We start from the raw sequence: 16,195 nt of genomic DNA, 5'->3' as shown, positions 1-16,195 counted from the left end.
GTATATATTTGTACACAAAAATTGAGATCATACTACTGTAAGCTTATATCCTTTTTTTCCGAAAAGCAAACAAACTTGACTTTATGCTGTAACCATTTCCCAAAGCCCTTAAACATGCTTTGAAAACGGGATTTATTGGCAGTCTAATAATCTACCACATAGACATGCTGTAATTTATTTAACTAGACCCCTATTGGTGGACAAATAGAACGTATTTCTATTCAGCATGTGATTACAACACTGAGTTGAAAATTTTCCAGCCAAAAGCAAAGAAATGTCATGTGGTGAACATCAGTCAAGTTTACTTACCCAGCATCTCTTCCCTCTTCTTTTAGGAAGAGAATCCCTCTTTCCTATGGGGAATCAGTCCCCCTGTACCACATGACCCCAGAGCACTGACCATATTACACTGAAAATTGTCTGAATGATTCCCCATTGATGTAAGTTCATCCATATCAGAATCCTGGCTTATTATGCCTCGTTTGGACTTGGTCTCCCAGTTTTGCTTCCTTATATACTTCTCAGATATCATCAGATAATTAGACAGGTGGAACAAAGACCAAAAAAGGAAAAACAAAAAACACAGAGCAGAAGAGGGACACTGGAAGAGGAACCTTCCAATCAACTGTGGCCCTGTCTCGGAGAGAGGAGAAAGTACCACGACCAGAGAGAGAAAGAGAATCTCATAAGCAAAACCAACTCCTGCAAATTTGCTGGAATTTACATCCAAATACAATTAAATTTCTTGGCTTCATTTCAGGCTTACCTAATAGAAGTTGAGATAAAGAGCAGACCAAGTATTCCAAAACATTACACAATCTATTTCCTTTGTCTTTCAGATCCCCTCTAAGAAGAAGTTCAGAAGACAGGAAAGAGTAGATGCGCTATCAGAAGTTTAGTTTAAACTATGATTATAGTTTAATCATTTAAAGTTATGTGTATCAATAAAACTCCTACATCAAAAACATCATATTCTTCACGATCCACAGGCTTGCGACAATATAGTTCTCCAGTTTTTCTTTCTATGAAAAACAGATTTAAAGGTTCTTGGTCAACTCCACGCCCACTTATTGAGTAGAAGAGGGTATAGTTCTGTTCTGCGTCAGACTGAACCTAAGAGGAAAAAGCATATGTAAAAAATTTTTCATGAAAATGCTATTTTTAAATACAATTTATATGTTTATATATTTTTTTATTTTAAAGAGATGACTTTAATAATATAATAATCACCTTTGTCACTTCATCAACATGCAAAATGGTAATGAACAATGGTAACTTGGCAAAAGATTTTTTTAAACTGCTCAAATTTAATGACAACAATGTTCAACATAAATAGTAACCAAAGACAACCTCACATTAAGGCACAGGTTCCCATCTAGTGATTTGGCAAAGGTAGAAAAAAACAATAATACCCACTGTGGACAGAGGTGAGGCAAACAGGGGCTCTCATATACTGTTGAAAGGAATGCCAGTTGTAATGTTCCTTAGGGAGGGGAATTAACAAAAATTAAAAGAATGAGAATAAACAGGGAAGACTCTTCCCGGCAGAGGAAACAGGAAGTGCAAAACAACCAGACCAGGGTTGTTCCTGGAGTGTTCAAGGAGCAAGGAGGCCACTGTGGTTGGAATAGAGAGAACTAGGGGAAAAGGAAGTCGGAGAGGAGGACGAATGCAGTAATAGGGGCACGGCATGTAAGAGATTCCAAGGATATTGACTTCTGCTTGGAGTCAGACGGGGAGCCATTGGAGAATTTAGACAAGAGTAGTATCTGATTTATATTTTAGAAGGATAATTCTTGGTGTTCTGTTAAGATTAGACTTGGGTGGGCAGGTAAAGGAAGAAGCAGGAAGGCCATTTAGAAAGTTACTGCAAGAATTCAGGGGAGAGAGAACTGTTTGTTAGACCAGCATGGTAGCAATAGGGGTTGTGAGAAGTGGTTAGATTCTGGATATAATTTGAAGATACAGCCAACAGAATGTGCCAATGGGTTGGCTGCGTGGTGTGAAGACAGAAGTCAGGGATGACACTATGTCAGTGGGTGCAAGTATCCCCTGATGTCTACTCTGCCTATCTTCCTTAGTATTAGAATTTACAGTTCAGCACGAGGTTGCCTGGAAGAAAGATTTTTCTCAGTCTCCCTTGCAATTAGGTATGACCACACGAAAAAGTCAGGTCAATAGGGTGTGAGCAAAAATAATACATGCAGGATCCAGACTGTACTCTAGAAAGTGGAGGGGTGTTTCCCCTCATTGGGACGCAATGATGAGCCATCTTGAACCTGCAAGGATGGCCAAGCTTTAAAAGGAAAGAAGCCTGGGCCCCTGGTGATTTCTCAAATTAGAATCTCTTTACCAGATCACACGTTGGCATGAAAGGACTAAATCTCTGTCATGCTTTAGCCACTATGATTTGAGATCTTGGTAAAATGTGGCTATGTCCTTATCCTATTATAATACAGGAATTAAAATTTTAACTATAAAGAATGGATGGATATGGTAAATTGGGGCTCAGCATCGATTTCATCTCCTTCTACTGTGTCCTCTCATAGTGTAGCTATTAGAAAGATTCAGATAAAAACAAACCAAAAACTCTCCCTTTTCCAGGGTCTCTTGAAACGAGAGTTCTGAATTAAAATACAGACAGTCAGGTGTGCTTGCATGAAATTTGGAAGCCATAAGGGAGATAGATGCCTCCTTTTTGCTGCTTCTACTGTTTTTGCTGGCACTTTGTGGTGCAATTTTTTTTTTTCTTTTTTCCTGCAGCAGCAGAAGTTCTAGTGGTTTTTCACAGACTTTGTGGATGTTGAGAGACAGGATACAGACCAATCTTTTTGTGGACACTGATGGGAGCAGTTAAGATTGTTTTGGAGCTGCATTTGGAGGAGCAGCTTCCTGCCTGTGATGGTTCCTTGACCAGTGCAGCTTCCTGACCATGGCAGTGGCACTTTGGCTCTAAAATGACTGGCTTCCCCATCATGAAGAAAGCAGTATGTCCCTTGGTTATAGATTCTGTGGGGTAACTAGGAGATTCGTTCCTGAAAATTCAACCTAAAGTTTGTTTCTTCAGCCTTCCCAACAATTCTGTAAACTGTTTAATACACTATAGTAAATCCCTCTGTTAATTCCTTAAAGAGAATTGTGCTCTCCACAATTAAAACCTTACGGAACGGACTTTACTGCCCCAAGAACTGAAAGCATGGAGCTGCCATTAACTGAGAGGGGAGGATATTTTTTATAAGAAAACTCAAATATTTGATATTTATATGTTAAGTTTGAAATGTCTACTGAAATTCCAAGTAGGAATATTAATTAGGCAGTTTGGGCTGGAGATATGAAGTCTTAAGTTTCCAATGTATAAAAAGTACTTCAAGCTATGAGGCTGGATGAGATCACCGAGAGAGTGAATATAAATAAACATTACACAAGGTTCATAGTCTGAGCCCTGGAGCTCTCCAAACTTAGAGATTGAGGGGTCAGGGTGGTGAGGGTTGTGGGGATGTGGGAATGAAGAAGAGCCAGCAAAACATATGAAGAAGGAGTGGCCAGTGAGAAAAGTGGAAAACTAGGTGAATGTTGTACTAGAAGCGACGTGAAGGAGGAGGGACAGGTCAGCTAAATCAAATGGACACACGTCAAGGAAATGAGGACTAGAAGTGATGACTGGTTTAACAGTGCAAAGACCAAAATTACCTCTGATCAGTATAAGTTTGGTAAACAGAAATCATTTCTTAAGATGCTTTCACCAGTGCTTAAAGTACAATAATCTAAGAGAAGAAACAAGGATCCAGAACTGGATAGAATTCTCTACAAGTGTGAAAGACACTGGAAGCATAGTTAAAAACATAAACAAGTAGGACATGGGTGGCACCATTGGTATTAAACATCAACCACAGTAATAGAAATTTAAGGGAAAAAGGCAAGCACAATGCCATAGCCTCACCTCAGTCATTATTTCCATTGTGTATATTCCATTTGGATCTTTATGAAAAGTAAACCTGACCCTGCTTAAAAATGACTTGTTTTTAGGAAAAAGTTAAACTGTCTAGCAGAGCACACCTGGCCAATTCTGGGTGGACCCTACCTGCCTCTTCTGCCCCATCTCCCTGCTCCACGCCCATCACACACAGGAAGACTAAGCTCTGTGAGCTCCTGTGAGGAGCCATGCTTGCTTGCACCTCTGTCCCCCTCTCTTCTTCCACAATGATTTCCCTGCATGACACTCTCCCATCCTTCAGGCTTTAGCTCAGATGCCTCCCCCTCTAAGTCTTTTTTCTGTTTTTTACAGCATTTCAGCCCATGAGTTCTCAAATCACCCCAACCCAGCCCCATCTCAGCACTCATCACGCAGTATTGTGATCATTTGCCTATTTCTATCTTCCTCGCTAGACTCATAAAATACATGAGAGCAAAGGCCATGACTAAATGTTATTTCTAGCTTCAGTACTTAGAGCAGTGCCTTCCACAGGACAGGGTAGGCGCTCAATAGCTGGCTGCTAAGTGAATGAATAAACTAATAAAGATCATTTAATGGCTGTAGAGTCTTTCTCATATTATTATTATTATTAGTTTTTTAGTGATTTTCTAGTTTTTCTCATTATTAGTTTTTTAGTGATTTTCCCATTTTATGTACTTTTATGACTCCTCATGAATATCTTCAATCAAATCTGTTGATTTTTAAATGTTTAAAGAGTTATGAAAACCTGGACAAAACAGACTCTTGGAACTAATTTAGCAATCCCAATCAGAAGGAATGGAAAACCTACTTGTTGAAGGAGCAAAGGGAAAGGGCCCAAGGAATTCTCTAGCATTGAGCAGGGGATAGGCGCCCATCTCCTCTTGGAACGCCTGAGAACAGTCTCTTTAGTGTGTCTCTTCCTCAGTACCTGAATTTAGAGAAAGAAAATTAACAATAAACAAAAGCATCACAGCCTCCTTCATTGTAAAATAGTGGATGGACCATAAATCCAACACCTCTCTGGAGGCTCAGTGTCAGGAATTTCCATGCTGAAACTAAAGACCAGATAATAAGGTCTTCTTTGTGTTAGAAGGATAAGAGAGAATGTATCCATTGGGGCTTCCCTGGTGGCGCAGTGGTTAAGAATCTGCCTGCCAATGCAGGGGACACGGGTTCAAGCCCTGGTCCTGGAAGATCCCATATGCTGCGGAGCAACTAAGCCCGTGAGCCACAATTGCTGAGCCTGCGTGCCACAACTACTGGAGCCCGCGTGCCTAGAGCCCGTGCTCTGCAACAAGAGAAGCCACTGCAATGAGAAGCTCGTGCACCACAACAAAGAGTAGCCCCCGCGCGCCACAACTAGAGAAAACCCGTGTGCAGCAATGAAGACCCAACGCAGCCAAAAATAAATAAAATAAAATAAATAAATTTATTAAAAAAACAAAAAAAAAGAAAGAAAGAATGTATCCAGACTTTAACACTTTCATGAACCAAAAAATTTCATTTCACATACCTTTCTAACACTGACCATACTTTCAGGTTAGGAAAATTATCACTGTACTCTCAGTTCTTCCCGTTCCATCCCAAAATGAGATGGAGAACACATCCTCTTTCAGACAATCTATAGACGGCACTTACTTGTTCTTTCTGCTAAAACCTCATGCTCTCGGGTGAACTATAGTAAGATAATGCGTGTTCTTCATTGCCTGAACACTCTACCTGCACTGTCCAATATGGTAGCCACAAGCCACATGTGACTATTTAAACTAATTAGAATTAAATAAAATATAAATTCCATCCTTCAGTTGTACTAGCCACATGCTAAGTATCAGTAGCCATTAATATTGGGTGACCATGTCACACAGTGCAGATTACAGAACATTTCCATCACTGTAGAACATACTATTGGAGTTTTTAGTGATTTCCATCTAAGCAGTCATTTAAGCATTTAGATGACTTTTTCATTGATACACTTCACATCGATTAGTTGTAATCCAGTGAGTACTTTCACAATGGCATTCCTCATGACATGGAATTTAGAACTACAGTGAACAATCACTGAGTGGTGGCTAATACCATTCAGACGCATGCATACTCCAGGATTTCCATCCTATTTTAACATCAGAATCACTGTGGCACTTGAAATCAACCTCTTATTCACTGGGAACTACTGCACTTAATATTAATTTAACAGGTACCTATTGACTATGGGTGAGGTATAAATGAGGCTATAAGCACAAAAGGGATTGATTCATGCCCTTTAACAACTACAGGTAAATTGTTTGCGCTAATAAAAAATTCCCAATGCTACAACAGAGGGATAACCAAACTGACACTGGCATACAAAAGCAAGTAGACTTTAGAGGTGGAAGAAACCTTCACAGAGGAGGTGTCATTTAGATTTAACAAAGTAAGATCCAATGTCTAACCAGTGTTGAAAAGGGAGGGGGAAGGAGGGAAGGGAGGAGGAAGGAAGGGAAAGCAAACAGAAGGAAAGAGAAAAGATGAGGAAAATAAATCCCATTTTTTCTTTTGTCTTCTTTGCAATTTTTAATGAGAGTATTTAAATGAGAAGAAAAACATGCCTGAAAATATCAATATACTTTGAATACCTTCTTCTGATGTTCCAGGAGCACAGGAATCTCTTTCTGTGTCTGTTTCTTTGAGTCAGAAAGCCATATGGTGAAAGATCTTTTCTCATCAGACAACACAACAGCATGGGCTGTGTATACTGACCCATCTTCTAGAACTCTGAAATCAGGATCACTGGATTGGATGCGGTCTGCAGATCCGAGGCACTCTTTCAAATTAACTGCAAGTAGGAATTTCCAAGTTGTAAAGTAAGAAACACATGCAAAAAGAAAAACAGTGTTAAAATAATTCATACAATCTTCTTCAAAATCCTGAAGTGAAATGAAATGAACCAATCACTCTGCATTTATCAAATATCTTAACAAGACTCTTTACATGTATTTTTTTAAAGTGATAATACTTTCTCTGTTAAAAAATGATAATTCTGGATTGTATATTTGTATTAAATAAGGTGTTTTAAACCTTTATATGCTTCTAGCAGGCTTATGAAAATGATCTTCCTATTAAAGACGTCTGTGTGTTGCAGTCATGACAAAGCTGAGCTACGTGCCCCCCCACACACCTGGATAAACAAACAGAAAAGTTTTCCTTAACAATATAGTCTGAGTCTTTTAAGATACACCTGTGTTAAGCCAGAAGTTACACACAAAGAGTGACAGAGTGTATGAGTTTGGCAAATAGTCAAGTAAGAAAAATCTTTAAATTCTTCCCACGAGCACTTTTCTGTCACATCCCCCGACCCTCACCAACGCCCCCGGGGCCCACAGTTCTCTTCGTGTTCCTGTTCCTCGCCTTCCTGGGCTCCCCAGTGAAATTCTATGTGGAATCTTCTCCCCCTGGGAATTTTGCCAAGTGAAAAGTCATAAAATATAAGTATCATACAAGTGTTTTGATACTTATATCAAAAGTATCAAATCCATCCCATTCTTCCACTATCTGCTTTGACAGAAACCAAACTGATACGTTAATACACACTTAAGTAATAACCTAATACTCACTTAAGTAATATCATCTCAAAAGATTCATGTTACCCATGTATAGTGTTTTCACTTTAATCCAAATCTGTTACAGATGGAAACGTTAAGTCAAAATGAAGTGAACATCTTTAGAAGTGATGACATATTTCTCTCGTGTTCACATTTTTAGCAGAGTGATAACCTCTGGTCTATTCCCCTGGAGGAACACCCCCGACTTCTCTTTACATCCTCTCCTTTCTTCCTTCCCAGAAATGGGACACTCTGTTGAAAATTAATGTGGTATCTCTGGGACAAGCTGTATCTCTGAAAAAAACATGATGCTTTCCTCCAATATTCCCTGTACCACAGGGAAAGTCCACCTGGGCAGAGCTTCCCAGCTGTTGGGAAAGTTTGAGGTTCCCTAACTTCTCAAGTGTGCAAATGGCTGATTAAGCTCAGTTTTGAATGGAATAGCTCACCTTGTTATATTTCTCACTGCAGCTATGGCATTGATAAAAATACTGCTCTGATTCTCTCAGGTCCTTACCTATATCTCTCCAGTGCTTAGAATCCTAGAGTAATGAAAGGGCTACATTCTACATGTAATTCTTTGTGTAATTTTTACTGTTAAAACATAACTGACTACAAAAGCATGGATTAGCACATGTTCATTAGAATCGATGACAGAATTCTACAGAGTTCTAAAGAACGTAACATACATTTTAAACTTGACTTGTATCTAATTATTGGTTCAGGCTAATTCCAAAAGGCAAAGATTGGATAACATGCTCTTTCCAGCATAAGTAAATTAAATTTGTTTTAAAAACACTGTTTTGAAATTGCTCACCTCTGCCAACCACTTTGTCTGCCTCTAGTTTGGAAGGTATATGAAATATCACCTTTTTGCAAGCTTCACAAGCAAAACTGAAGACCTAGGAAAAAATGGTCACATTAATACAGTATAGAATAAAGAACTAAGTTTTAGATATGCAAGATAAATAAGTCCTAGAGATCTACAGCTAGCAATACTGTATTGTATACTTAAAATTTTTGCTGAGAGTAAATCTTATGTTAAGTGTTCTTACCAAAAGAAAATAACAATAATATATAAAGAAGGTGAGAGGAAACTTGGAGGTACTGGATATGTTTATGGGATAGATGGTGATGATGTTCTCACGGGTACATACTTATCTCCAAGCTCATCAAGTGGTGTACATTGAATATGCACAGCTTTTTGTGTGTCCATTTCACCTCAATAACATAGTTTTTAAAAAAGAATAAAGAACAAAGCCATATGATCATCTCAATAGATGCAAGCAATTGACAAAATCCAATGCCGACTTACAATTAAAAACTTTCAACAGGGGCTTCCCTGGTGGCGCAGTGGTTGAGAATCTGCCTGCCAATGTAGGGCACACGGGTTCGAGCCCTGGTCTGGGAAGATCCCACATGCCGCGGAGCAACTAGGCCCGTGAGCCACAACTACCGAGCCTGCGCGTCTGGAGCCTGTGCTCCGCAACAAGAGAGGCCGCGACAGTGAGAGGCCCGCGCACCGCGATGAACAGTGGCCCCCCACTTGCCACAACTAGAGAAAGCCCTCACACAGAAGCGAAGACCCAACACAGCCAAAAATAAATAAATAAATTAATTAATTAATTAAAAAAAAAAAAAAACTTTCAACAAACTAGGAATTCAAGAGATTTTGCTCAATGTGATAAAGGGCATCTATGAAAAACATCCTACTTAACAGAGAAAGACTGAATGCTTTCCTCTGACATAAAGAACAAGACAATGATGCCTACTCTCACCACCTCTGTTCAACATTGTACTGGAGGTTCTAGCCAGGGCAATTACACACACACACAAATAAAATTAAAGGCATCCAGATTGGGAAAGAAGAAATAAAATAGTCTCTATTTTCAAATGATATGATCTAGTACATAGAAAATCCTAAGGAATCCACTAAAAACTATCAAAAAAAATAATACGTGGTTTCAGCAAGGTTGCAGGATACAAGATCAACATACAAAAACCGATTGTTTTCCTATATACTAGCAATAAAAAAATCTGAAAACAAAATTAAGCAAACAATTCTATTCACAATACATATCCCATCTTCATAGATTAAACGACGTATTCCCAAAATTCATCTAACAGATTCAATGCACTCCCTATTGACATCCCAAATAGCTTTTTTTGCAGAAATTAAAAATCAATCCTTGAGGAAATGCAAGGGACCCAAAGACCCAAATAAACTTGAAAAAGAACAAAGTTGAAGGATTTCCCAATTTCAAAACTTACTACAAAAATACAATAATCAAGGCAGAGTGGTACTAGTGTAAGGACAATCATATAGATGAATGGAATGGAACTGAAATTCCATAAATAGGCCCTTACATATTTAAAAATACATTATTGGTTTTGTTTGCTGCCACTTATTTTAATATTTCAAATATATGTCCACAAGTAAGATCAGGCTACTACTTTTCAACTTCATACCATCCTCATAAAATGAGTTAGGGAGAGTTCCACTTTTTTCTGTTCTTTGAAACAATGTATATAAGGTAGAGATTATCTGTTCCATATAATTATGGAAAAATTCACCTATCTCAGGTCTGGGCTTGATGGATATGACAGTGTGTGTATGTGGAGACATTTGGCTTCTAATTCAGTGTCTTTATAAGTCTATTTACAGTTTGTATACCTCCTCGAGTCAATGTTGGTAATTTGTGTCTTGTAGAAAATTGCCTATTTTGTCTCTTTTCAAATTAACTAGAATAATATATTATTATCTACTTTTTAAAACATCTGTCCTCTCCATAACTGTGCCTCTTTTTATTGCTAATATTGTCTTATCTGTGCCTTCTCTATTTTTCACTTGTTCAATCATAGCAGGTTGGTCTATACTTTCAAATGATAGCGTTTGGTTTTGCTAATCCTCTATATTACTTGTTTCTTTTTCCTTTTTTAACTGTTCTTCATAAGATATATTCTAAGTACACGTGTATTTTAAGAAATAATAAAAGAAACACTAGGGCACTTACCTTCAAAGTTAAGAAATAAAACATTACTATTATTTTCAAAGTCCCTATATAACTGCATTTTCTTCCTGACTTCAACCTCTCCAAATTCAGGTAACCACTAATGAATGATATTTTTTTGTAAATCATTTACTTCCCCATTTCTGCTTAATTTTATCCCATGAGTATGTATCCCTAATGAAGATTGGTTTGTTTTGCCAACTTTAGGCTTTAAATATATGTAGTCATATGCTAATTATATGCAACTTGATTTCTTTCCTCAAATTATGTTTGTGAAATGGATCCATGCTGAATATATAGCAGCAGCCCATTCATCTTCGTCGCTGTATAGTACATCACTGGAAAGCATGTACAATTAATTCATTAATATAAGGGATTGATATTGGAAAGGATGATATTCATATATAGATTTCAGTTATGCCATGTTTCCTGAATTATAAAGAAATCTGATACTATGTTTGTGGGGATTGGATATATTACTGAAAATAAAGTAAAAAAATAAAATAAAGTAAAACCACCATTAGATTAGCAATGATGAACTAATGACTTTTAAAGGTATTTTAAAAGTAACTTTTGTGGGCTTCCCTGGTGGCGCAGTGGTTGAGAATCTGCCTGCCAATGCAGGGGGCACGGGTTCGAGCCCTGGTCTGGGAAGATCCCACGTGCCGCAGAGCAGCTAGGCCCGTGAGCCACAATTACTGAGCCTGCGCGTCTGGAGCCTGTGCTCCGCAACAAGAGAGGCCGCGATAGTGAGAGGCCCGCGCACCGCGGTGAAGAGTGGCCCCCGCTTGCCACAACTAGAGAAAGCCCTCGCACAGAAACGAAGACCCAACACAGCCATAAATAAATAAATAAATAAATAAAAGAAAGGCAAGTAACTTAAAAAAAAAAAAAAGTAACTTTTGTACAGATGAGTGCCCAACAAAAAAAATACAACATACAAAAAATTTTTTAAAGATTAATGAATTATGGATTGACTATTTGAGTTATAAAAGAATTTATTTTAATGAAGAACCCTCCAGGACAACTTTAAATATCTGACATAAAACTTAAGAGTTGCGAGCAACTTTATATTAAAATGTAACAAATTAAGTTTTAAAAAATGATAATATAAAGTATTATCTACTCTAGTCTGGGAGAAATGAATTGCTTTGTTTCACTTTACAGTACTGTCCAAATTGTATTAATTGTATAATAGAAAGCTTATCATACAAATCATTAAATCCTGATAGAACTATCTAATGCCAAAGGGAGAGTGAAAACACAGGCATACCTGCCAGTGTTTCATTTTTGTGCTGTTGTTCAATGTTAGAGTGAATACGCAAGGTAGGCTTTCTAAAATAACACCTTTTTCAATAGAGGAAAAAGAAGCCAAAGAACAGAAATTTATAGAGTATCTGAAACATAAAGGAGATCTTGACTGAGCATATCGGTTACAGAATTTTCAATTCGTCGTTTCTCCTGTGGACACTAGCCACCTTCAAGACGGAAATCTTACCTTTCAAGTTCTTACCACCCTGAATTGTAATATTTACCTTTCTTTCTGTATTCTCAGTGCTTTGATGAGTCTACTAAATTTCTTTCTAACCAAACTCTGTACGATGGGATTCTAGTTAAATGGAAAGTATGATTAGCTGCAGGTCACCAGAGATGCCATATATGGGGTGGCAACTGCCACAAGGATTACAACAGGGCCAAAAAATGTGCACAGCTTACATGTATTTAGTGACTCAGAGAGTGCTGCACCATTTAGCTGTATCTCAATATGAGCACCAATAATCTCCATTAAAGAAGGTCGGTGATAATGCACTGATATAAATATATACTACAACTCTGACTTCCTTAAGATCGTGGTTTTGAAATAAACTAGTTTGCATTTATTTCTTTTATTTGTCCTAAGCTTTTTTCCCCCACTAATGCAAAAGATAATAGAAAGTATTATACTCACTTTTATTTTAAAAATTGAATATGTCAAATGTTATCAAGAACAATAATAACAAAAAGTCTGTTAAAGGAGTCACATTATTCTCAAATGCTATAAAGTCTGAAAAGATAGAATGCCCGTTTGTCAACATAGGTTGCAGGCAGAATTTCACATACTCCAAGGGGAAAAGCATGTTATGTTATAAAGAAAAATACTATTTTAATTCCTTTTGAAGAGCCCTTTTAGCAAGTGATAGATTAACCATGTCCAAGTACATACCATTTATAATATATAATGGTAAATATAATTCCCAAAGTGGATTTGATATGGCAAACAATATTCAACACACATATAAAAGGATCTCCTTATTTATAACAGAAGACATCTGAGCAACTGAGCTAATGTGAATTAGTTTTCACCATTCCTAACAATTTTGCTACTTTAAAAGGAGAAACATTTTAAGAGATACTCAGTGCTTTCAACAATAATGGGATGATCTGACACGTTTCTTTTCTAGTTTCCCCCTCTCCTTTCTTCCTTTTCTTTGTATATGTGTGTGGAAGGATGATTAGGAATTGTAGTTAATTGCAGCAGTTTGGAGTATACTGAGGATAGAAAGGTGGGAAAGGGATGCAGATTCAGGAGAAAAGTGCAGAAGGGAAGATTCCACAACCTACGGGGCAGCTCAGTGGGAAAGCTAACACCTTAAAAGTCTCAGTTTTCTGTTAAAGACTTGCTTTGAAGAGCTCTCTTCAAACAAAGAATTGTCTTTGAGAGATCCATTAAGGGATCCATAAAATGCAAACTGCGTTTCTAAAATGTTATGCCCTTAATATTATACTGAAAAGTGGAGAGTCCTAGGAGTCAAAAGGAAATACAGATATAGGATGGTCAACAGAAGTCTTAATTTATCCATCTGGACAGAAATTGAAGTTGTCTGTAAACTGAGGATTGCAGGTGAAAGAAATTATTCTATATACACTCTCTAGTATTCAAGTCTCCAGATAGACCATTTAATCTAAACTTCAGGAAATTCTTTTAAAAAATAATCCTAAACGAGGAAGTCATACACTAAAGCTGATGCTATCCCTGTTTAGATATACAGGCACCTTCCTGCCTTGCCGCACCCCAGTACTCCCACCACCACACCCTGCCACCGGGACAGCTCCTTGCATTCCACGCCCTCCCCTCCAGCGAATACACGAGAAATCTTGAGAACACAGCACCTTCTCTGTTTTTTTTCTCCCCATTCCGGGATTCCTTTCGCAGGGAAAACACAAAACACTAAATTCACGCTTTTAAACGTATTAGCTGGAAACACTTTCAAAGATGTCACAAAAGAGCACACTTTGAAAGCAGTTCCCACTTGTAAAGAGTCGTTTCTCAGCTCATTTTGTTGGAACAGCTACCTGACAGGTCGACGCCCTCATCTGTACAATCCCTTGTCCATCAATGTATCTTAGATCATAACTACTAATCCATTATTCATAACTCGATGATTCAGAGAGGTCAAAGCTTGCACCAACATGCCCTGCTTGGGGGCAGAAGAGCAGCAAGAATCCAAGTAGCCAGAGTCGACCTGCTCCCGAGCCAGGCTGGTGCTCTCGCCACCGGACCAAGCGCGGGGCAGTCGGGGGTTCGCAGCTTCTTTCCAGAGCACGTCTTGAGCGCAGCCGTGGTCTCGCCCGCAGCTCCGCGTAATCGCACAGAGTTCCCGATTTTTTGCTTTGTGTCTCGCGAGTTATCCGAGACTTGTCCGTACCTTCCTCTCGGGGTGGATCTCATCTTGGGTCTCAGGTTTCCTGGGCACAGAAGACCCCAGGCTGGGCTCTGGGCTTGCGCAGTCCTGCCTGGAGCCGGACAAAGAACCACCCAATCCCACGCCTCTCCCAACACTCCTCTCAGCCTGATTCTATCCCCTCTGCCCCACCCCACTCCCCCCATTACACCGCCGACCCAACCCCCATCCCTAATCGAGCCGCGCACGCCCTCGCGCCCCAGGTACACTCCGGGTGGCCAGCGGGGGTGGACCGCTCCGGTGAGCTGCTTCAACGGAGGCAAAACCTGGAAGCCGTTTTTCAGAGGTAACTCAACGCCGGGACCCAGGGGCACCGCTCCAACCCCTCCTCTCACCAGCGTCCCCATCCCAGGGGACCCTGGGGTAGGGGGTCAGCCCCTGTAACTCACTCAGGGATCCTCCAAAACCTAACCCAATACTCTTCTTCGCTCTCTACCCAAACCCACCCCAACCATCATCACCAGCCCTAGGAGCCAGGAAAGGAGCGCGAACCCCAAGCCGGCCCACTCGCCACGGCGCACGAGAGAGCTCAGCGAAGCGGGAGCCCATCCTGTAATTCAAACACTCGAACAAGTCCGAAACAAAACCCTCAGTCCGGAACCGTCCCGCCAGGACTCGTTTCCCATCCTCATCCCTCAGAGCCCGAATCTGGCTCGTCTGTGCCCGCCCCCCCAAGATGGAGCTGAGCCGCGGATGTCACCGCTTCGCCCCCACCGCTCCCGCCGCAGGACCAGGGCCCATTCGCCCCCCTGCCGCATCCCGGCTCCGGGTAGGTGGTCGCGCCCCATCCCGCCCGGGCTCCACTCACCACAAGGGTCAGCAGTAGCTGCCTGCAGAGGGCTCCGCGCAGGGAGCTCCGGGGCCCGTTGGCTGCCATCGGGGCGCGGGGCCGGGGAGGAGGACGCAGGCACCGGGTGGGACGCAAGAGACCAGAGCCCGCCGAGGTGCAGCGGTGCGGAGGTGCGCTTCTTTCAGCTGCTCGTTGCGTCGCCCGGCCCTTTTTCAGGCTTGCCTGCCCGAGAGCGTTTTCACTCCTGAGACAGGATTGGACTCGGGAGACGCCGCACCGCCCCTCGTTTTTTCTCAAGTTTTAGCACCGCGAGAGCCTCTGGGGAGCTGCCCAAGCCTGCCCTTAGGCTTCTCGGAGGCCGCGCGGGGGTGCTCGCTCGCGGGAAAGCTGTCCAGGCCACCCTCTCTCTGCCAGCTCTCCCACGCCCCGACCATCTCCCCCCACCCCCACCCCCACCCCCACCCCACCGGCTGCCACGCCTTCCGCCCAAATCTCAGTGGCGTCTTCCTCGCAGACGCTGCTTGGCGCATTCCTATTGCAGAACCCAAAACCGCCTGCAGGGATCCCTGCCCCAACACGGGCGCTCCTGGGTGCCAGCAACACCCTTGTCATTGGACCAGCGGATCCTCCCTTCAACATCTGATCAAATGCTGGGCAAAGTCTCCTGGTTAATGCAAAATATACGTATTCTTCCCAAATTTGACTCACGCGATAAGATAAAGGACGGGAGGGGAAATTATCCCAAGAGGCATGAATAAGCTGACACTTGTTATACCAGAAATTAAAAGCAAATAAAGGAAATTCTGATATCTTACCATTTTCACGCACCCAAAATATGAGGGATTACACTCAAAGCTTTCATTTCCTGCCAATCTCGTGGCCTTATCTGAGTCTTCTAAGAATTTGTTCTTCTTATATGAAATTATTGATTTGAGTAATTACCTGGTAATTGTACTAAGACGCAATTTTTCAGTTTGTGGTAAAAGAAAAATCTACCACACAAAAGCTTCTAGTATAAAATGAGGCTTCCAGATTCAATATCATTCGACAAATGTTTATCACTGCCCAGAGTTGCACAGGCACTGGGGCTGGAAGAAAGGAAATGCACAAAACCCAGTTCCTGCCCAAAGCAATTCAAA

General features: G+C 40.7%; 1 protein-coding gene across 2 annotated transcripts in view; it reads right to left on the bottom strand.

Moving 5' to 3' along the window:
- The window catches only part of DSC3 (desmocollin 3), a 37,703-nt gene extending 22,560 nt beyond the window's left edge, over positions 1-15,143 (bottom strand). For both annotated transcript variants that reach the window (XM_061169130.1, XM_061169131.1), the window contains exons 1-5: positions 15,075-15,143; positions 8,351-8,435; positions 6,568-6,767; positions 4,764-4,883; positions 958-1,113 (exon numbers count right to left, since the gene is read on the bottom strand). In XM_061169130.1, the coding sequence (XP_061025113.1) occupies positions 958-1,113; positions 4,764-4,883; positions 6,568-6,767; positions 8,351-8,435; positions 15,075-15,143 (630 nt within the window). The remainder of the gene's footprint in view (positions 1-957; positions 1,114-4,763; positions 4,884-6,567; positions 6,768-8,350; positions 8,436-15,074) is intronic.
- Positions 15,144-16,195: the final 1,052 nt, after the last annotated feature.

This window comes from Eubalaena glacialis, chromosome 15 (genome assembly GCF_028564815.1).
Source record: "Eubalaena glacialis isolate mEubGla1 chromosome 15, mEubGla1.1.hap2.+ XY, whole genome shotgun sequence".
Classification (NCBI taxonomy): domain Eukaryota; kingdom Metazoa; phylum Chordata; class Mammalia; order Artiodactyla; family Balaenidae; genus Eubalaena; species Eubalaena glacialis.
The sequence above is the reverse complement of the archived record's forward strand: the minus strand, read 5'-3'. Positions and strand labels throughout refer to the sequence as shown.